This window comes from Hordeum vulgare, chromosome 3H (assembly GCF_904849725.1).
Source record: "Hordeum vulgare subsp. vulgare chromosome 3H, MorexV3_pseudomolecules_assembly, whole genome shotgun sequence".
Taxonomy (NCBI): domain Eukaryota; kingdom Viridiplantae; phylum Streptophyta; class Magnoliopsida; order Poales; family Poaceae; genus Hordeum; species Hordeum vulgare.
In genome coordinates, this window is record NC_058520.1 from 12,248,286 (window position 1) to 12,269,625 (window position 21,340).

Sequence of the window (21,340 nt, forward strand, 5' to 3'; positions counted from 1 at the left end):
ATCTCACCTAAGCTCTTCTTAAAAAAACTTTGTAGTTTGGTATAACGTTGAGGGGGGTCATAGAGGATTGAGTAGTTAAACAATTAAGTAGTTATGTGAGGACTCTCTCTGAATAAAGATTTTTAGAACTGATATTTATTTAAAAACAACAAAGAAAACAAAAGACACTCCATGAATACCACATATTTTGTGAACAAATAAAAATTTATGCTCAACATAGTCTAACCGATATTTGTTTGCTGAAGAGAGGTGAGATGCGTAGCATTCCCAACTTTAGATGCTTGAGACTTCTTGAATTATTTATTTTGGGTGCCTTGGACATCCCCAATCTTGAGATTTTGTATCTCCTTCAAGTCTTTCATATCCCGGCTTCACCTATGTCTCAAAAACTTCATCCACAAAAAAACTCAAAAAGAACTCGTAAGTTAGGTTAGTACATATAAGAATAAATCAACACTTCATGTACTGTAAAGACATGTTACATAATAATTTTAAACATTAGTTATTGTATACTTTTATTTCCATAATTTATATCTACTAATATAAGTCATGAAAACTCTAGGATAAGTGGATAATAAAATTATGACAACAATATGTCCAAACAAAACCGTATATAACAATTAATTCTAAAAATGTATTTATGCATCTTCAAAAATTATAAAAATTTAGGACATGATAACGAATTTATATCAGGGTACTGCATAAACATTTCATAAAGTTTGAGCGTGCGAGTAAAATCTGATAATTCAAATACTACAACAAACGGTTATATTTTTGTACAACACATATTACGCATGCAATTCATGCATTCTAAAGGCCATTCTTGGTACTTTTTATTAAAAACTAAGATAATAAATAGAAGCAAACAAATATTAACAAAATCAAATGACGCTCAAAACAAAACACATATCATGTGACGAATAAAAAAATAGTTCAAATAAGATATACCAATAATATTGGAGAAGAAAGAGGTGATGTCCTTTTCAGGAATCCTCAAGCTTAGACACTTGAGTCTTCCTTTAATATTACCTTGGGGGTGCCTTGGACATCCCTAAGCTTAGGTTATTGTTGTTCTTTAGGGGGCTCGTGACCGTTTTGGATTGGCCAATGTAGCCGTTCGGCTTACAACTCAGATGTTCATTGTTCGGGAACTGGGCCTGGCCCAAAGGCCACGCACGAGGCGGTAAAGCCAGTTAGCGTGGGAGGCACGCGGGTAGCCTCTTTCGTTTCCTAAACTTACATTAAATGGGTACTTATCCCTTCATCCAACATCCCAATATAAACAGAGTAGAGGTTATTATTGAAACAAACTTCCTGGTGTTCTTTGACTCTGTGTGTTCGACTACTTCGTCTACGACGCCCGCTCTCGCTCCGCAACCTTGGACCGGACTCGCCGACAGGAGTTGCGGAACACGTTATGAGCACGCTTTGCTCCACCAACTCTCCATCGAGCCTACATCAAGCCTGCATCAAGCATGCTCTCGTCGATCGCAAAGAGGTATAAATCCAATCCCCCTCTTTGCAAAAATGGATTCCCCTCGTTATCACGGTTTCGATTTTGCGATTAGTTTACTTTTTCGGATTTAATCTACCTATGGTGTGGATTTCTCTCACATGAACTCGCTGACGAACACGTCGCCGATCAATGTCGATGTTCATGGATTACGAGAGATTTGTTGAATACACCTAGGGAGACGGTGATGAGAAGTACTCCAGATGAGCACGACACCGCCGCGACGTACCGGATGTACACTCGCCGTGACGTCCGTCAGCATGTTTAGTTTTTTTGGAATGCTACAGTAGCCGTCGTCGCCGTACACCCGCAGTTGCACCGACCACGCCCGCTAGCCGTCGTCGCCGGACACCGCCCTCGGCCGCACCGACCGACACACCAGCCACTGGCCCTGCTGGCCAGCTCGTGATGCGCTATGCTCAGGTGGCTGGCCGACTCGAGCTCGTGCTGCATGCTGCACCATGGCTGGCTCGCTGGCTCGCCGCGCCGTGCCATGGTGGCTGGCTCCGGCTCGGGCTGCGTCGTGTGCTGTCGGCTGGCCAGCCCTCGCCGCGCCCTGCTGGCTGGCTCAGGCTCGGGCTGCGCCGTGCGATGCTGCCTGGCCGCGACCGTAATCTGGCCCCTTGGCCGTGCCGCGCCCTGCTGGCCTCGGCCGCCGTCTGGCCCCTTGGCCGCGCCGCGCCATGCTAGCCTCGGCTTCCGCCGCTCCTGCCTCGCATGCACATTGTGCCCTGGTGGCCGTACCGCGCCCCGGTGGCCTCGTGGTGCGCTGCCGGCTCGCTGGCTTGCCACAGCCGCCGCCCTAGCCAACCTCGTTCACACAAACATCGCGAAGGGAAACCCTAGCGTCGCCCTACATGATGGGTCGGCTCGCCCCCGGGCCTTGGTGGGCTCGGCCGCCGCCCCCATGGGCTGCTGTTTGGCTGGCCAGACCGGCGTGAGGGGCTAATAAAAATAAAGGGGTGGGTGTCGGGCTAGTTAAAAAAAGGGGGTCGGGCCGGCTGGCAGTAGACTGATTGGGCTGGTTGCCCATTTTTTTTTTCGTAAAAACGTATATCCTGGCTTTAAAAAAAAGCCCGGAAATTTGTTTTTCGAACTATTTTTTTCGTATTAGCTACGCGTAACATACTATCTCATTTAACATGACTTCATTATATGATTTTACTGCTGTAGATCAATTGTTTAGCACTTTAATCATTAAGTAAATCATATAATAAAAATGTATTAAATAATGAAACGTCATTTTTTATTGAATAAGTTTTTCTACATCGCATTTATGCAAAAGATTATGTGCTGTAATCTCATTATTTTTTTGCATCAATTGCAGATGACCGGAATCGTCAACAGGGAGTTTCCTGAGTTGGCCAAGACAGGACTAAACTACCTGAGTTGGTCTTCCGACTGCGAGATCTGGTTCAAGGACAAGAACCTTCTGAGAGGGATTGGTAAGGGGACCCTGCTGCCCCTCCCCCCCCCCCCCCCCAACTCACCCAGGTTCACGCCAGAAAATGCCCAGGCTCTCCATTTCCTCCGTCATCACCTTTGCCCTACTCTGGAAGACAAGTATATGATTGAGCGGAGTGCTTCTGGCCTTTGGACCGCTCTTAAGCAGCGGTTTGAGAGGCTGAAGTACACCGTCAAGCCACATGCAGAGGCGGAGTGGATCCGTCTGAGGTTCGCAGACTTTAAGACGGTTGGGGAGTACAATGCACCGGATTCGTACATCTCTTCAGATGTGCGGTACTGAGGTTACCGACAGTTAGAAGATTGAGAAAACCCTATCCACATTCCACTCCGACACGGTCAAGTCCTCACCAAACTATCGCCAGAGAAACTACACGAGGTATTCAGAGCTAATCGACATCCTCCAGATGGCAGAGGCGCAGGACTAAATTCTCCAGGTGTCAGATCGACATCTTCCAGGTGCCAGCGGTACTGAATTCTTCTACAAGATGGGATAGGTTTGCCAACTCAATGGCATGCAGCTTGTCTACACTCATTGCCAACTCAACGGAATACCGGGGACACCACACTGCGTCGGAGACGAACAGCGACGCGGTGGCCTGGTAAGGCCTCATCAGCCGCCCAATGCTCTGCGTCTCGCCGGACAGAGAGAGGACGCCTGCTCGCATACGCACCTGGATCTTGTACTTGAAATGGATCTTGTACTTGAAATCCTTCTCCTCCATCTTCTTGACCGGCTCACTGACGAGCTGGACCACCGACACGGCGCACCCCGATGGCATTGTCCGCTCGACCACCAGCAGGAACACCGTCGTGGAGTCAAGAAGCACCAGGCACACCGGCTCATTGTCGGACACCATCACCGGGGAAAGGCTGCCGGCTGTGACCTCGCCGTATGGGATCAAGTAGTGTTCCGTCTCGATGTGTTCGTGCAGGGACCAGCCATGGTTGGCGTAGAGGCGGCAGTAGGGGATGGGACAGTAGGGTATGTGAGCGTGGAGGCAGGATTCTTCATGGGTCAGCTTCTCCGTAAACGGGTTCGTAGCGGAGCAGTCAAACTCCCGGAACGAGCACGGCGTGGTCATGCTGCCAAGTACGCGCTCCATGATGCCGCAGCGGGCGTTTGGCAGGCTCCACACACAAGCTGCAAGTGTACTCCGCATTGGTGCGACACTCTGAGCATGTGATGTGGCCATTTGTACACTGCAGACAAAAAGAGAGAAACAGAAACATACGGTATTTACAGAAACTGTCAAAAACATGACAAGTGCACAAACATACTAGTAATGCATCACATATTCTTGGTCATGGCAATCAGAAAGCCACGGAAGAATTTTTTTTTTTTTTAAAAGGGACGTTTTATCTCTCCCAAATAATAATAATAAAGCAAATACGGTTTCTGGTCGTCCGTTTTGGAAATTACCCCTAAAGTTTGCATAAATTACCCACCATGCCACCGGTAAGTAATAGAAAACGTTTCACAAAGCAAAAAAATCTTGGACTGGGCCGGCCCATGTAAAAATCTCCTATATTACGCTCTGCACGCTGGGAGAATATCCAGAACACCGTATGGGCCGGCCCATGGACAGGCGCCTGCTTTTAGTTCCATTTATTTATTTATTTTCAGTTCCATTTTACTTTTTTTATTTTCAATAATTTAGAACTTCAAATAATCTTTAAAATTTTAATAAACTGAAAATTATAAATCAACATATTTAAAAAATTAAAATGTGTGTGACTTCAAAAACTGTTTGCAATTTTAGAAAAATGTTTGTACAATAAGAAAAGTCCATGATCTCAAATACAATTCCATGTATTAAAAATTATTAAAGGCATTTAAAAAAAATGTTTTCTAATTTAAAATATGTTAATGCATTTAAAAAATGTCACAAAATTTTAAAAATAGCTAATGCCTGTTTTGATAGTTTCTTTTTTTAATTTAAAATTTTTCGTTCCATTTTTGTTTATTTAGAATTTAAATAATTTAGAACTACAAAAACTTTTGCATATTAAAAAATAGGAATTTTGAATTAAAATGCTGACGAAATTTTATTTTGAATTAAAAATAGGATTCAAAAAAGCGCTGGATTTCCATATATTTTTTTCAAATTCCTAAACAATGTCCATAAATTTAATAAATATATTACTGATTTATAAAAATGTTTCTTTATTCAGAAAAGTTCATGCGTTTCAAAAAATGTTTGTGAATTTGAAATAAAATCCTCCAACATCAAAAATTATGTTCGTCTTTTCTTGAATTGGTCGCCAATTAAAAGAAAATATTTAAACTCGTTCGAAATATAAAAAATATTCACAATTTTTAGTAAATGTTTGTAAATTGTAAAAAATCTTCTCGATTTTAAAATTCTTTCCATATTTGTAAAATTGTTCACGAAATATCTAATGTATGTAATTAAACATTAATGCTTCTAAGTCTTTGTGACAATATACCTGTGTGGATTTTAAAAAATTAACTGTTGGATGGATCGGATTATTATTATATGTTTTCTAAACAAAATTCTTGAAATTCAGAATAAATCTTTGAGTTACCAAGATTTTTGACAACCATGATATATATTTTTTGAAAATGTAAAGATTGCATCAACTTGTGAATAAATTTAAAAGAAGAAACATTTTCTTACATTTGTGCACAAAATTTCTAAATCAAGCGATGATATGTGAATATAATGTAGTCACCATCATTGGAGATTATGTTTTTTTTCTTCCGTGACAACGCATGGGCCATTTTGCTAGTTACTTAAAAGATTTAAGCGGGAGAAAATATATGTTTGCATAAATAAATGAGTTGTGAACAATGCTTCTCCAGTATTGAGACATAACTAAATGTTCCTCGCCCCTCTTTGTATTCTTCGCCCTCCTGCCTCTCTTCGTATTCTTCGCACGGCCTCGCGAGTCGGCGTCAACGAAGGCTGAAGCGGGCTGAGGCTTCATGGTGAGCAACGGCCAGGCGGGGCGGAGGATCGGCACGGGCCTCGTGGTGAGCAACGGCTCGGCGGGGCGGAGGATCGGCACTGGCCTCATGGTGAGTAGCGGCTCGGCGGGGCGGAGGATCGGCACAGGCTGAGTCTCGCAGTGAGCAGCGGCTCGACGCAGTGTAGGCAACACGAAGGTGCTCGACAAATTGCCCAAAAGGTGCCCTCCTTGTCTTCCCTTGATCTGCAAATTGTTTGGTTACTAACACTAAGGATCGTTCTTGCTGCTCATGGTGTCATCCTTTTTGAAAAATTCTTGCTCATGGTGTCATCCTTTTTGAAAAATTCTTGCTCATGGTGTCATCCTTTTTGAAAAATTCTTGCTGCTCCTGGTCCTGGAAGTGTGTGTGGTTCAACACCAATATGTATACCAATTGAACAGATTCATTGATTTAACAAATCTATCAATCTCACCTCACCAATCGATGAATTCTCAAACCAAAGGAACTTCTTAAACTGAAGGAACTACCCAAACTACATGTACTTTGTTGGTTTGTGAATAATTGAGCAATCGTACCAAATTCTGCGTGGAACAGATCCTCGTTGGCAGGTGCTCATTGGGTTTGGGTTTAACATATAGACAGTAGGCCCCTCGGATGTGGAGGAACGGTGGGAAGGTGATAGCACTGTTCAGATAAGCATGGCGTCGTCCAACTTTCCGTTAGGCATGCTGGACCTATCCACAATATGTAGCATTCTTAATCAATCACTATGGCTTAAACCTCAAGCCTTACATTCACTCGGATAACTTCTTTACAGACATAATTTAGCGCGGTTTTAGAGACTAGAGTAGACCATCAGGCACTCCAACTTTCATGTTGCACAGTCTTCGTTAGGTACTCAAATTTTTATCTTGCACAATCTTTGTTATTTCATGCCTTGTTTTACATTGTTGGCTTCTTGAGCTTTTGTATTTCCATGATTCCTTCACGCGGAACTCTATGTAAATTTGCTTAATGTTCTTACTAGCCAACACTACTCTTTTTTTTAGTTTTCTAAGAGACACAATGCTTAAGTCTGAATTTCAACCCGATGAAATTTTCCTACTTTATTTCACTCTCGCATTCATAGAACAAGTACTATGACATATTTACCTTGTGATGGAACCATTAAGCCGAGTTTTTGTAATGGTGATCCTTTTGCATCGGTTGAAGTCTTTGAAAGCGGTCGTTGTTGTTGTTATGTAGCATATGTATGATGTTCTGCTTTAAATTTTGGTGACATGAAGATTGTGCTGGTCTCTTGGTTCTACTTAACATGGTTAACTTAAATTGTTTAGGTAACTAGTAGTTCCATTGTACAATATGACCATCTATTATACACGAGACCAAACAGTTGTGCACATGCCTTGTTGTTTCAGACCTATGTATGTTGGCTTCTAGTGGCCTCTAAGCGCAAAATCACATTTCATGCTACGCAGTAGTGATAAGTATATCATACCAGAATGATGCTACATAAACTAGTGAGTTATTACTTTGGTTGGTTACATCTAATTTCTTCATATATAATATCGTGTATTATGGCTCACTTAATAGTGAAATTTACACTTGCGTAAGACCAAGTGCAGTTTATTATGACTCAATGCCTACTTTCTGTGATACTAGACTACTTCATTCATCTTAATTAGGTTTCTTTTGTTGTTTTCATTTTTCATGAATCATTAGGCTCTGCTTCAGTAGTCAAACAAGTTAGGCATGCTGGACTTATTTATGGTATGTATCATCCTTAATGTATCTCTATGTGGTGAAGTAGCCTAGTAAATGTAAGGCTCGATGTTTAACCCATAAATTCTCCAAATGGCTAGTGAGGAAGAAAGGCTGCATATGGCTAGTGAGGAAGAACCAGGTAGGGCTAGTGAGGCTGCGGATGAAGCGCCAAAAAGGGTTACGGAGGCCCTAGGGCCGGAAACCCAGTGCAACCCGAGCGTTTCAACACAATTAATTTCGAAGTTTACAACTAGAATGTTGAAAATGTTTCAGCAGTTAAAGCTCAATAAGATGGCGGACATGAAGCTAAGATCCTTTCACTATACACAAACCTGTGGAGAGCTTTTGGACAGATGTGTTGTTCATCAAGACTCGAATCAAATTGAACTTAAAATCAAGGATGATAAATCAACGTGGTTCAATTCAAAAGTTGTTCATCATGTTCTTGACCTGCCGCAAGGCACTGATAAGGAGTTCAAAGCTGCACATGATGTAACATAAGAACACGACAAGATGGTCTATGCACTTACACTCGTAGTTGCAAAGTACCCAGAAAAAGATAGAGAAAAAGGCGACTGCCAGAGGAGAAGAATAATGCCAGAGCGATCATGACGCCGGAGAACATTGGTTTGTTGTTTGCACACTGTGATGAGGAAGATATCATATCACATGCTAAAACAGAGATGTTCTATGGCAGTCCTTTTGATACAGAGATTCTCTAGCGAAGGACAAAGCTTATACGAGGTGTTCTATGGCAGTCCTTTTGATAAGTACTACTAGCTGCTGCAAATAATAACTGTTCTCATTTTGTGTCTAAATTTAAAGTTATTGATTTGCAAATACTTTTTGCGGATTACATTGTGGAGAATCATGTGAGAAGGAAATTATCAGGGAGAATCAAACTCCATACTGATGACATCCTGAGTAAGATTCTCGAATATCAGGATAGGAAAAGGAAGTCTGGGGGTAAGAAACTATAGCAACTTATTATATTTCTCGAATATCTTGATGCAACTTTTTATATTTCTCGATGTCATTTTGAGGAGAAAACTTGAAGCCGCTAGAGATAATTAATGTAAGTTCAAACAAGTTTACAAATTATCTGTTACCATTTTTTAATTATTTCTTTCTGTTCTTTTCAGTTTATTAGGTGGGAGGATAGCACCTACAGCGAAACTGTAAAGGTATCTGAGGATGACATGGTAGATAGTGCTTACGAGGAGCGTGTTTTGAAAAGAAGGAGCGACGGAATTGTATTGGAGTATGGACCCAAGAAGATAATTGAGTCTGAGTTTGTGGACTGCTTCAAACCAGAAGGTCGTATGACCTCACAAATACTGCATCTACTATGCGACTTGTGGTGAGAAAAATGGCGTGATACAATTATCCTTAAGTATTCTTTTATTGTAAGTACTTATCCAAAAACGTAGATCAGGCTCGGCGTCCACAATTGTATCAGAAGAATACTGAAGGACAATTGTATCACGCCATTGTTCTGACCACAAGTCGCATATTAAATGCAGTATCTCTACGACCTTCTAGTTTGAAGCAGTCTATAAACTCGGACTCAACTATCTTCTCGGGTACATACTCTACTACAATTCCATCGTGCCTTCTTTTTAAAACACGCTTTTCGTAAGCACTATGTACCATGTCATTCTCAAACACCTCTACAGTTCGCTCTACGTGCTATCCTCCCACCTAATAAACTGAAAATAACATAAATAAATAATTAAAAATGGTAACAGATAATTTGTAAACTTGTTTGTACTTACATTAATTACCTCTAGCGACTTCAAGTTCTTCTCCTCAAAATGACATTGAGAAATATAAGTTGCATCAAGATATTCGATAATTATAAGAAGTTGCTACAATTTCTTACCCCCAGACTTACTTTTCCTATCCTGATATTCGAGAAGTTTCCTGAGGATGTCATCAGTATAGTGTTTGATTCTCCCTGATAATTCCCTTCTCACAGGATTCTCCACAATGCAGTCCGCAAAAAACTATTTGTGAACCAATAACTCTAAATTTAGACACAAAATGAGAACAATTATTACTTGCAGTAGCTAGTACTACTTACCAAAAGGACATCCACACATCACCTCATATAAGCTTTGTCCTTCGTCAGATAAGCTTTTTTCAAGGCATTGAAGACCATATGTACCCAGTCAAGCTCACAAAGTTTTTCTAGATGATATATATTTTCAACTGCGCTTTTGGTTACATAAGATGCTGTATCTGGCAGTAACATTCTATCATGCACTGCCACAAAGTAAAGCCTGACGAGCATATCTATTTCAGCATGTGATCTGATATCTTCCTCATCAGAGTGTGCAAACAACAAACCAATGTTCTCCGACATCATGATCGCTCTGCCATTATTCTTCTCCTCTGGCAGTGGCCTGATGTCTCCTCTTTTACATTTGTGTTTGCCTTTTTCTTTGTCTTTTTTGGGTACTTTGCAACTACGAGCCTAACTACATAGCTTTTAACTCCTTATCAGTGTCTTGCGTCAGCTCAAGAATATGTTGAACAACTTTTGGATTGAACCACGCTGATTTATCATCCTTATTTTAAGTTCAGTTTGATTTGAGTCTTGATGAACAACACATCTGTCCAAAATATCTCCACAGGTTTTTCTGTATTGAAGGAATGTTACCTTCATGTCCGCCATCTTACTAAGCTTTAACTGCTCAAGCATTTTCAACATTTTGGTTGGAAACTTCGAAATTAATTGTGTTGCAACACCGGGATTCCACCGGGTTTCCGGTCCTTTGGCCTCCGTAACCCTTTTTGGCGCTTCATCCGCAGCCTCATTAGCCCTATCTGGTTCCTCCTCACTAGCCGTATCCTCACTAGCCATATGCAACCTTTCTTCCTCACTAGCCATTTGGCCCTTTAAGAAATTGCACGTGGCCAAATAGAAAATATAATCAAAACAAGTTTTTCATAGTCGAAACAAATTGGAATTTTGTATCCGGTGAATGTAGTGCTTTGCAGAGTTGTAGAACTAAAGCAAAAGCAGTATAGATAACACAATACAGCACACTGTTTAGAGAAGTTATGGGTTAAACCTAGACCCTTACATTCACTAGGCTACTTCAACACATAGTGATTCATTAAGGATGCTAGATACCATAAATAAGTCCAATATGCCTAACTTGTTTGCCTGCTGAAGCAGAGCCTAATGATTCATGAAAAAGCAAAACAACAAAAAAACTTAATTAAGATGAATGAAGTAGCCTAGTAACACAGAAAGTAGACACTGAGTCATAATACACTGCACTTGGTCTTACCCAACTGTAAATTTCACTACTAAGTGGGCCATAATAGATGATATTATATATGAAGAATTAGATGTAATCAACCAAAGTAATAACTCAATAATCTATGTAGCATCATACTGGTATGGTATAATTATCACTACTGCGTAGCCTGAAATGTGATTTTGCGCTTAGAGGCCACTAGAAACCAACAAACAAAGGTCTGAAACAACAAGGCATGTGCTCAACTGTTTGGTCTCGTGTATAATAGATGGTCATATTATACAGTAGAACTACTAGTTAGCTAAACAATTTAAGTAGAACCAAGAGACCAGCACAATCTTCCAGGTGACAGTAGAATCTGTGGAGGATGTCGATCTGGTAGAAGAATTCAGTACAGGTGTGTTCCAAAGCGAGCGTCCGTTGCCCTCGGAAGAACTGGTCACATTGGTTGAGCCAGTTCAGGGGGTCCTCGGTGTCGTCGTAGGTGGCAAAGTCCAATTTGGCGAACCGCGGTGGCGTATGGGTATGGGCGCCGTGATGGTAGGGCTCGTCGGCGCGGAGAAGTGCGGGGTCGTCCCCGGGTACCCGTCGGGGCCAGTTTGAGGATCAGCGAAGCTGGAGGGTCCACCTTACTAGGGGGTGGCGCCGATGGCGACTGGATGTACGGCGGCGCCGAGGCCGTCGTGTAGACCGACTGCGTCCCGGTTACCCAGGACGATAGCGGCGACGGCAAGGGCGGGAAGTGGAGTTGATGAAGAGGGACCCCCGGCGTCGAGGTGGGGCCCGGCCCGGAGGAGGTGGCTGGTGGCCGCGAAAGCTGAAGCGCCGGCTCCAACGGCCCAGCGAGTGCGGCGGCTGCCACGAAAGCAGCAGCAGCCCGTTGGCGGTGGGTGGTGGCGCGGTGGCCCGTAGGGACCGGCTAGGTAGAGTCGGATCCCCTGCACGACAGTGGATCGCTCCTGTAAGCTCCTCCGGGGTGAGGACAGCGGGAAGCGGTGCGGCGGCGGAGGTGGTGGCGAGCGGGGCGGTGGTGGAGGTCGGCAGCAGAAGGGATGTGGAGCGCGACGGCGAAGACATGATCGAACCGAAGCTTCCTGATACCAAACTGGTAGGAGCTAGGATCCTACCGGGTTTTGGCCGGAGGCTGTAGGGGTAGGAGGGAAGCTGGCAAGGGCGAGGGCGCCGTCTCGCGTGGTGGAGAGGCAACGGCGATGGAAGACGCGGCGACTAGGGTTAGGGATTCCGGCTCCTCCGAAAGCCGAGCAATAGAATACTCCCTCCGTCCAGAATTACTTGTCGCACAAATGTATAAAAATGGATGTATTTGGAACTAAAATACATCTAGATACATCCATTCCTATGACAAGTATTTCCGAACGGAGGGAGTATGTCTTATTGCTTAATTCCAAAAGGGTGTCTTACAACTGTTTATATAACTTTCTCTCCTAATAATAAAGCGCGCAGCGCTTCTGTCGTCCGTCGTCGGTCGTTTTGCAGAAAAGCCCTTGCAGTTTTAGGTAATCAACCCGCAGTCCAGTTTTAAGTAACAACGAATCGTTTTCTGCCATTTTGCAAAAAAGTCCTCATAGTTTTTGATAATCAACCCGCAATCCTCCCGAGCTCCTTCATGGCGACGAGCCGCTCCATGCTCGAGACCTCGCAGCACGCCGCCGGTCCCTCGCATGCATCTCGCCGGGGAACCACCATCCGTAGTCGAGCCACCCCGCGTCGGCCACCGGCCTGCAGCCAACTCCACTCGCCGGCCCCAAGCGCCGCCTGTACCGCGCCGCCCTCTGCCTCGATCTCCGTCGCCGCCGCCCCGATCCGGTCCGGGGGAGACCATCTCCGCCATCAACCTGCCACCGGAGCCTCGCCGCCCTCGCCCCTTGCGCGGATAGAGGATCTGAATGCATTCAGTTCGTCAGAGTGCGTATGTTGGTTGTCCTGCCGGTCTGTGTAGTGCCGATAGCAAACACAATTAGCTTGTACTGTATCAGTTTGGATAAGATCAGCCACTGATGCATGTCTACCGCAGCACAACTTAGTACACATAATCAGATGTCACCAGCTTCCTATGGTCAGAGGAGAGCTCAACAAGAGTTCAGTTGCAGGCGCCTCCAATGTTACCTGGGAGATTAGGGATAATGAGCTCTAGCAAGGAAAGATGAAGCAGTATGCTAAGATGGTATTTGCAGAAATGGGAGTGTCAAAAACTCATACCTCCTTAAAAACTACACTATATGTGGATGCTTTCTATTTTTGTGTGTGGATATATACCATGGATGTGTTATCAGTAATTACACACAAGGATTATTCTGCAGGTTCGATGTTGCTGGTGCTGGGGCCTCCTTGAAACGATATTCAGACCCCTTTTTCTCTAAGATGGGGCAGACTTCCAACATGATTGAGCCGGATTACTTAAGAGAGAAGAAGCCCCGTAGGATAAAGGTAAGTAATACAAGCTCAATTACTGCCCCCCTAAATACCACTGACATTATTTTAGCTCCATCAACCATCTTATAGAACTATGAGGTTCCGCAACCTTTTACAGTGTTATAACTGAAAGCATGCTGAAAGTATTGACTTATCTCGGGAAGTTGCAACATTTACCAACAACTGATCATTGTGCTACTACCTTTTGCAGCTGGTGGAGTAATGAGTTACATGAAGAACTGAAGCCAGAAATCACTGGCTGCAGGAGGCATATCAGCCCTGGTGTTGTTCTTCGTTCACACTCAACAAGGAAACATTGTGTAAAATACAGTGGTCGGTGTGATACATACCTCTCGTGTAGCCGCAGCAGGCGACATTGGAGTGCTCAACGGATGATCTTCTACCTCCGACGAAGTCGGAGCTTCTTTTTCCGCGAACTCGGTGGCGACCTTGGATGTTTTGTGGACAATTGACCCGATGGAGATAGTTTCATGGCAATTGACCTGATGCAGATTTCAGCCAAGGTGGTGTTCTTCTTATAGCATCCAGCAACAAATGAGGAGAAGGGGCAAGAACGGTGGGTTCATCTGCTCACCAATTTTCTGAAGAGCTTCAACGATGCAGTATTTGAGTCACTAATTTTTGCTCTCAAAGTGTGAATTCTGTATTCTCTACTGCAAACCATATCATCATTAAGGTCACTTCTTGGTTGAATATGAATGCAATGGGATTCTTGGTTCTCTCCATCTGAACCTGGTCACCACCAGCTTCTTATGGCATTTTAATATTTCTCAGCAAAGAAAGTTAATTCCTGTAATTTTCGTTTGGATCTTCATACCGTGCAGTGTGCAGAGATTGAAATAGGTAGGGGATTCCAGCCCCATTCGTTCTGTTTCTATTTCGTGTTACCGCCTGTCCACAAATTTAGCATAGCTCCTCTGCACCAATATATCAATCTTGGACAGCTACCTCTGGCCTTCTTTACCACCAAGGGGGGAAGCGTCCAACTGTCTCCATCTAAAGAGGTGCTGCTGTTCAGATCCTATAAGATTTACTATCTCTGATGTTTGCCTTTGATGCATCATGAATCCATGATTCTGTTTTGTAATATTTTCAGTACTGCTTCTCAAGAGATGCTGTTGGTGCCTATGGTCATGGGCTTCGTGATGAAAATGGAGCCGGGAGTGATCCTCCTGTTATTCTTATTTTTGGTGTTTATGCAAAAAAACGTTCTGTGAAATTAAGAGTGTGTTTTCATCTGTGTTCTAAAACTATGTGGATGGCTCAGTTTTAGTTTTAATTCAAATGGTTGTAGAACTGCCCACTGGTCAACATAAAAGCTGGCTAATTTTTAATAAATAAATTATTCGCCAATTCACAAGAAAATACTTGAAAACAGTTCGTAATTTAAAATATTGTTTGGAATTTTAAAGAAATGTTTATACATAGTAAAAAAATCTCGATTTTAAAAATGTTCACGAATGATTGAATGTATGCAGTTAAATGGTAATGCTTCTGAGTCTTTTTGATTATATACCTGAGTAAATTTTGAAGAATTAGTTGTCGGGGTGAATCGAAATATTATAGTATATTTAAAAAAATTGAAATTCAGAATAATTCTTTGAGTTACCAAGTTTTTTGACAACCATGATTTTAAAAAAAAATATATGAACATTTTTCAACTTTTGAATTGTGAATAAAATTAAAAGAAGAAATATTTTCTTGCATTTGTGAACAAATTTTTGAAATTATGCGATGAGATATGAACATAATGTGGTCATCGTTATTGAAGATGGTGATTTTTTTTCTCCCGTTGCAACGCACGGACGCTTTTGCTAGTACTACTAATAAAAATAAGATAACTTGGGCTAAGCCCCTAACTAAACGGGCCAATTAGGCCTCCTCCGGCTATAAGTAGTGTCGGTCATAACAATATTGCTCTTGTCAGAGACATAACTAAATGAGTTGTGAACAATCTGTCCACATTTTAAGTTTATTGTCTTCACTAGTAAGATTCGAACCAGTTGTACTGAATTCAGAAGAAAAGGAATCAGAAGTCTAGAAGCAGCATACTAATTGACGGTCGCAAGATTTGCTGAAAGTGAAGTAGGAGAAACTATACATCAACATGCAGATGGTATCAGAAACTATACAAATGGTCAATAATCCAGCATACCTAAACTGCAGGGTATAACTGAATCTAGTAAAATGCAGAAAGCATTCAGCAAAGGAATACAAGGTCCTGTACTCCTGTTGGGTACCTGGAAAATGGGTGGAGCCAATGGGCTGCAGCAGCCGGAGCACTCCAGCAACTTGGGTTCTAAGTTGACCGTGATCTTCGATGCCGCGGCCTTGGCCTCGGACTCGGTCGCAGCTCTCCGCCGCCACGGTCCTTTCCCCACCAGCCTTCTGCAGATTGCTTCCAGCGAAATGCAAAGTTACCGAGCAATAATAGAGATGGCCATATATGACAGCGAATGAAGCAGAAAAGCATGTACGGTCGATCTTTCAGTTTCAGATCGAAAATTTGATACAGGGCACCAAAATGTTCCGTTAGAAAAAACAAGATAATCTTTGATCAGATCATGGCAACCAGGCATTCTCGCAATACCATCTGCAAAATCGCTTCGAATGCAAACCCTAAACATCTGGCCGCCACCGCCGCCGCTCGCCCCAACGGCCAGCGGCGAGCTCCGCGGCTGCCACTTGCACCTCCATCAGCGCCGCAATTCGCGAGATATTTGTTTGCTTGACTCCATCACAGCAAAATCAAAGAATTGTTTCCTAAGGGTTTGAAAGAATGCTAATAAAAATTATGACACGTCGAACGAAAAAAAATAGCGCGCAATTTTGGTTAAAGCGTATTAGAAAAGAAGATGCTACATTTTAACAAATTCATCCGCTACGATGCTAATCACATAATTAGGACGCTATGCCTTGCTATAATGTTGTAACGTGTAGCGTTGTAACATGCACATGATGCAAAAATAAGAAAATCACAGCTCAACAGGCCTGGAAGTCCAAAACCACCCCTCGACCACACCCTTCTCACTTTCTTTCTCAGAATCCCACGATCCAACCCTAGTTCTCATCCTTAGTTTATGGTTTGACTAAGTAACTATGCGTATTTCCGCGTAGCCAAGTTGTGAGGCTATAAGTTTATTCTTAATTTGTAATTGCGCACAGATGAAAAACATGCTGGAAGTATAATATATTTTGATTCTTCCTTCTCCTTATAAAGTGTAGTATGTGTTATACTTGGTACCACACTAAAGTTTGTGCTTATACTTTGTACCCCCCTTCCTATTTATTTAGACAGCATCCTCGAGCAAGTTCCCAACGGCTGTGACTACTACATCGAGGACGGCTTCTCCTTTGATCTTGTTCAAGTCGACCTCGACCATAGCTACCACTGCAATGTTGGACCGATATTTGTTTGCTTGCTAAATAAAGGGGTTGTATGCATCGTGCTGATGCACAGGCCGGAGGTAATCCTCCTTTTCTAAAAAAAAATAGTTACTACTACAACAACTGCCATGGCGATTTCGACACGATAAGGAATGTTCAAGCAACTCGGGATCTTGGAAAGCTCTATGTGGCAACGGCTGGGGAATAAGTCGGGTTAAAAAGGGGGAGGTGGTAGAGCATCTCTAGCAAAACGCGTATAAAGCCGAACCCGCAAAAGTCGTTCACACTTCGCGAAAAACGGCTTTTACGGACCTGCACAGACGCAGACAGAGGCAGATTCCCCAAAACGGTCATAAAAAAGGATATTCGCAGAAGATGCTATTATACGGATCGTCAATGCGGGATCTGCTCGGACGCCGCCGCGTCGACCCGCAAACCGGAAAACCTTCCAATAAACCATAGTTCAAATTTGACAGCGGTTCCGGCAAATGAGTTCAAATTTTAACAATAAAACATAGTTCGCGCGTGAAATGAAAGCATAGTTTAAAAGACAAACGCAAAAGGACCTCATGCATCCGGGTCGCTCTTCACTCCGCACCATCGAGGTCATCGCCGCCTCTGAATCCATCGACTCCCTTGAATCCATCGCTTGCATTTGTCCCTACTCCAGCACCGAAATCATCGGCGATATTGGTTTCGACTTCAAACGAGAAACCATCGCCGTCATAATACGCAAGCATCCTCCTCTACATTGAGTGACAGCACATCATGACCTACCACAATGGCGAAAAATCAAAGCAAAAATAAGCGAGCGAAGATGCATACCTTCCGGTCCTTTCATCGAACACCTCGCCTGCGGTGGAAGCAGCGCCGTAGAAAGGCACCGTCGGGGAACGTCTCACCAGGACGGAGTGAGTGTACGACGGTTTTTTCGTATGAACATTCTTTCGCTTCACGCCCGAAACCTTGCCCATCTTCCGCGCAGGCGGCCAAGCAGTTCACGCAGCAGCGGTGGCGCCCAGCGCGCCTTCCCTTCCGGCGGGGCCAACCGGAATGCCGCCCTGCATGACAACGTTGCCTTGCCACTTGTGGGCAGGCGCATTGGTGGCTTAGGCAACGTCGGGGGCGACATGGCCGGCAACGAGATCCGCCGGACATGATTGCACGTGCGCGACCTCCACGTTTACGAGATCCGTCGGGTGGGAGGCTTCCACGCCGGCTAAGAATGGCGGGGAAGAAGGTCCAGAACGCGCGGTGGGCGGGGAAATGGTTGTCGAGGAGGGGGAGCGGGGAACGGCCGTGCGGAAATTTCTCTCGTGCCAAATCTCGTTGCGGATAAGGAACGAGCTTGGATCGGCCTCCCACCCCGTGAATCTGAAGGTTGAGGACGAATTTTTGTCGCCCCGACAAAAAAATTTACAGATCGGACGCGTTTGCGGGGTCTGGTCTGATAGCAATTTCTTCCCCGATCCATATTTCGATAGTTATTTTACAGATCGGAGCATTATACGGAGTTTCTTAGGGATGCTCTTAGCCACCGTCCACTGTGCGGGCCAACCATAAAACAAGGGCCACCAGCCACTAGTGACACAACAACATTTTAACCTGTATCCATGAGTAAATCAAACGAGAGATCGGGGCGAGTAGTGAGTCTCTAACAGTAAACACACGGATCTTGAACTTGAAATCCTCCTACTTGATCGGGTCGCTCACGAGCTAGACCACCGACGACATGCTCCACTCGAAACACCGCGTTGCTGCTGACGGACACTAGGCGGGCCACGTCACCGTTCAGATACGTGTCTCTGACCCTCCCACACACGTTTTTCCTTGTTCTGCGCAAGTTCTCTGACAGAAGTAATAACGGTTTTGGCCACATCATCATCATGATAACGTCAAATACTGTACATGATATTTCATCCGTTCAGAATTATTTGTCGTAAAAATGGATGCATATTGGCCACATCACCATGGAACCGAACGTCAAGATACTGTAGCACTAGAGAGTGATCAAGGGTCAAGCACGCCTCGTAGTTGCTTGTCCTAAGGTGCCACGCAAACGGTGATCACCCGTCATTCTCTAGAGGGTGGTGCATCAACATCACACGGGGAGGATACTTATCAACAAAACGTAGCTATTCCAACCGCCAGTCCAACACGGGTGCTGGACTCTGACGACCTGCTGGTGCCGGCGTGTATTATAAATCCTCTCCCAGCCGCTTCACCGTCAGGGACACCGGCCGAGAGCTCGCCGCCGCACCACCATGGCGACCAGCAAACTCATCACGTTCGTCGTGTTGCTGGTGGTACTAGAGAGGGTGCGCTCCGATGAATCTCCGTGCGACTTCCCGGCGATCTTCAACTTCGGCGACTCCTACTCGGACACCGGAGCCTTCCCGGCCCTCTTCCCGGCGGTGCAGCCGCCCTACGGCCAGACCTTCTTCGGCATGCCAGCCGGGAGGCAGAGCGACGGCCGCCTCACCATCGACTTCATGGGTACACACATCTACCTACAACATCTCAAAACTGGAGATTTTCTATATTGTTTCCCTGACACGTATGTGCCGCAGCTCAAAGCCTGGGGCTGCGTTACCTGAATGCGTATCTGGATTCGCTAGGGAGCAACTTCACGCAGGGAGCCAATTTCGCGAGCGCCGCTGGAACTATCAGACGAGTGAACGGGAGCTTGTGGACCTCCGGATACAGCCCCATTTCCTTGGACGTGCAGATCTGGCAATTCCAGCAGTTCATCAACAGGAGCCGCTTCGTCTACAACAACATAGGTGAAAATCAAACTTAAATCCAGCTCCTCGATATATATTTTGTAGCAAGGGTGTGTCTAGGACACATCTAGATGTGACATAATTATCGCACATCTAAAATGCTAAATCAAGCATAAAAAAAAGTAAAAAGTAAAAAAGATACTCACACGAATCTCGACGTAAGGTCAATCACATAGGACTTAGATGTGCAATAGTTATCTCACATCTAGATGTCTTTTAGCAATTTCTTACCGGAGGTTCCTCGATATCGACGCAGGTGGAATCTACCGAGCGATCTTGCCCAAACCAGATCACCTGGTCTCCAAGGCGCTTTACACCTTCGACATCGGCGCCAACGACCTCGCCATGGGCTACCTAGAAAACATGACCACGGCCCAAGTGGAGGCCTACGTCCCCGATCTAATGGAGAGGCTCGCGTCGGCGATCCAGACGGTGTACAACCATGGCGGGAGGTACTTCTGGGTGCACAACACGGGGACGCTCGGGTGCCTCCCCTACGCCCTGGTCTACCGCCCTGACCTCGCCGCGGAGAAGGACGACGCCGGCTGCTCTGTCGCGCTCAACGCCGGCCCCCAGTTCTTCAATGCGCGGCTCAAGGAGACCGTGGCGAGGCTCAGGGTGGCTCTCCCCGAGGCCGCCTTCACCTACGTCGACGTGTACGCCGCCACGTACAAGTTGATGAGCGAAGCCAAAAAGTTCGGTTTTGGGGATCCTCTGCGTGTGTGTTGCGGGTACGGCGGCGGCCAGTACAACTTCGACAAGAACATCCGGTGCGGTGATCCGGTCCTAGAGGGGAAGTCTTGCGAGGACCCATCGAAGAGCGTGAGCTGGGATGGGGTGCACTTGACAGAGGCGGCTTACAAATTCATCTTCGACCAGATCGTGGACGGCGCTCTCTCCGACCCTCCGGTGCCTTTGCGTGGGGCCTGCCAGGGCAAAGGGCAATGCGCATGATGTTCATTAATTAGATTCTGAATGTAGGATTATTTTTCCAGACATCCGTACTCCAAATAAAATCTGCACTAGTATCCGTAATCCAAATAAAATCTGCAATGAGATAATATCGTGTAGAAAATCTATGAATAAGAAATATATCTATGGTGAACTACATGACAAACATGTTATATTGAGTAAATTGCACTCAGGTAACATGCTTGAGCTGCAATACGTACGTTACGTGTGTTAGGAAATAAAATCATCGGTTATCACCTCTGCAGCAGCACGATGCATACGATCCCTATGAGATGTTGTAGATAGATGTGTACCCAGGAAGTCGATGGTGAGGCAGCCGTCGCTTTGCCGCCCGGCCGGCATGCCCATTGCCCAAGAAGGTCTGGCCGTAGGGCGGCTGCACAGCCGGAAAGAGGGTCGGGAAAGCTCCGTTGTCCGAGTTGGAGTCACCGAGATTGAAGATTGCCGGGAAGCTGCACGGGGATTCGTCAGAGCGCGCCCCAGCAGAGAGCTTTATCACCATTAGCAACACGACGGACATGAGATTGGTCGCCATGGTAGTTCAACCATGAGCTCAAGCCATTTCCCGCCGCTCGTCCGGTGCCCGTGACGGTGAAGCTGCAGGGAAAATGATTTGTGGTTTATACAGGCCGGCCGGCAAGTCAAGTCCAGCATCCATCCAGAACATGAAGTACCACATGCATTACTACTGGACTGGTCCTTTTTTTCTTCTTTTGTCCTTTTGAGAATGGCACTGGCCGTCAGGATTCATACACGCCGGCACCGTCAAGTCGTCGGAGTCCATCATCCGTTTTGGGCT

General features: G+C 44.8%; 1 protein-coding gene and 1 pseudogene across 1 annotated transcript; one reads left to right on the top strand and one right to left on the bottom strand.

Moving 5' to 3' along the window:
* Positions 1-3,417: 3,417 nt before the first annotated feature.
* LOC123441340 lies at positions 3,418-17,760 on the bottom strand (annotated as a pseudogene).
* Positions 17,761-18,938: 1,178 nt separating this feature from the next.
* Positions 18,939-20,679, top strand: LOC123442517 (GDSL esterase/lipase ACHE-like). Its single transcript, XM_045118583.1, has 3 exons — positions 18,939-19,282; positions 19,357-19,569; positions 19,826-20,679. Exons 1-3 carry the CDS (start codon positions 19,051-19,053, stop codon positions 20,521-20,523), a joined length of 1,143 nt encoding a protein of 380 aa, XP_044974518.1. The 5' UTR covers positions 18,939-19,050; the 3' UTR covers positions 20,524-20,679.
* Positions 20,680-21,340: the final 661 nt, after the last annotated feature.

Coding starts and splice junctions, on each gene's coding strand:
- LOC123442517 (XM_045118583.1), top strand. CDS start 19,051: ATGGCGACCAGCAAACTCATCACGTTCGTCGTGTTGCTGGTGGTACTA. Junction 19,283..19,356: donor CCTCACCATCGACTTCATGG/GTACACACATCT, acceptor TATGTGCCGCAG/CTCAAAGCCTGGGGCTGCGT. Junction 19,570..19,825: donor CTTCGTCTACAACAACATAG/GTGAAAATCAAA, acceptor ATATCGACGCAG/GTGGAATCTACCGAGCGATC.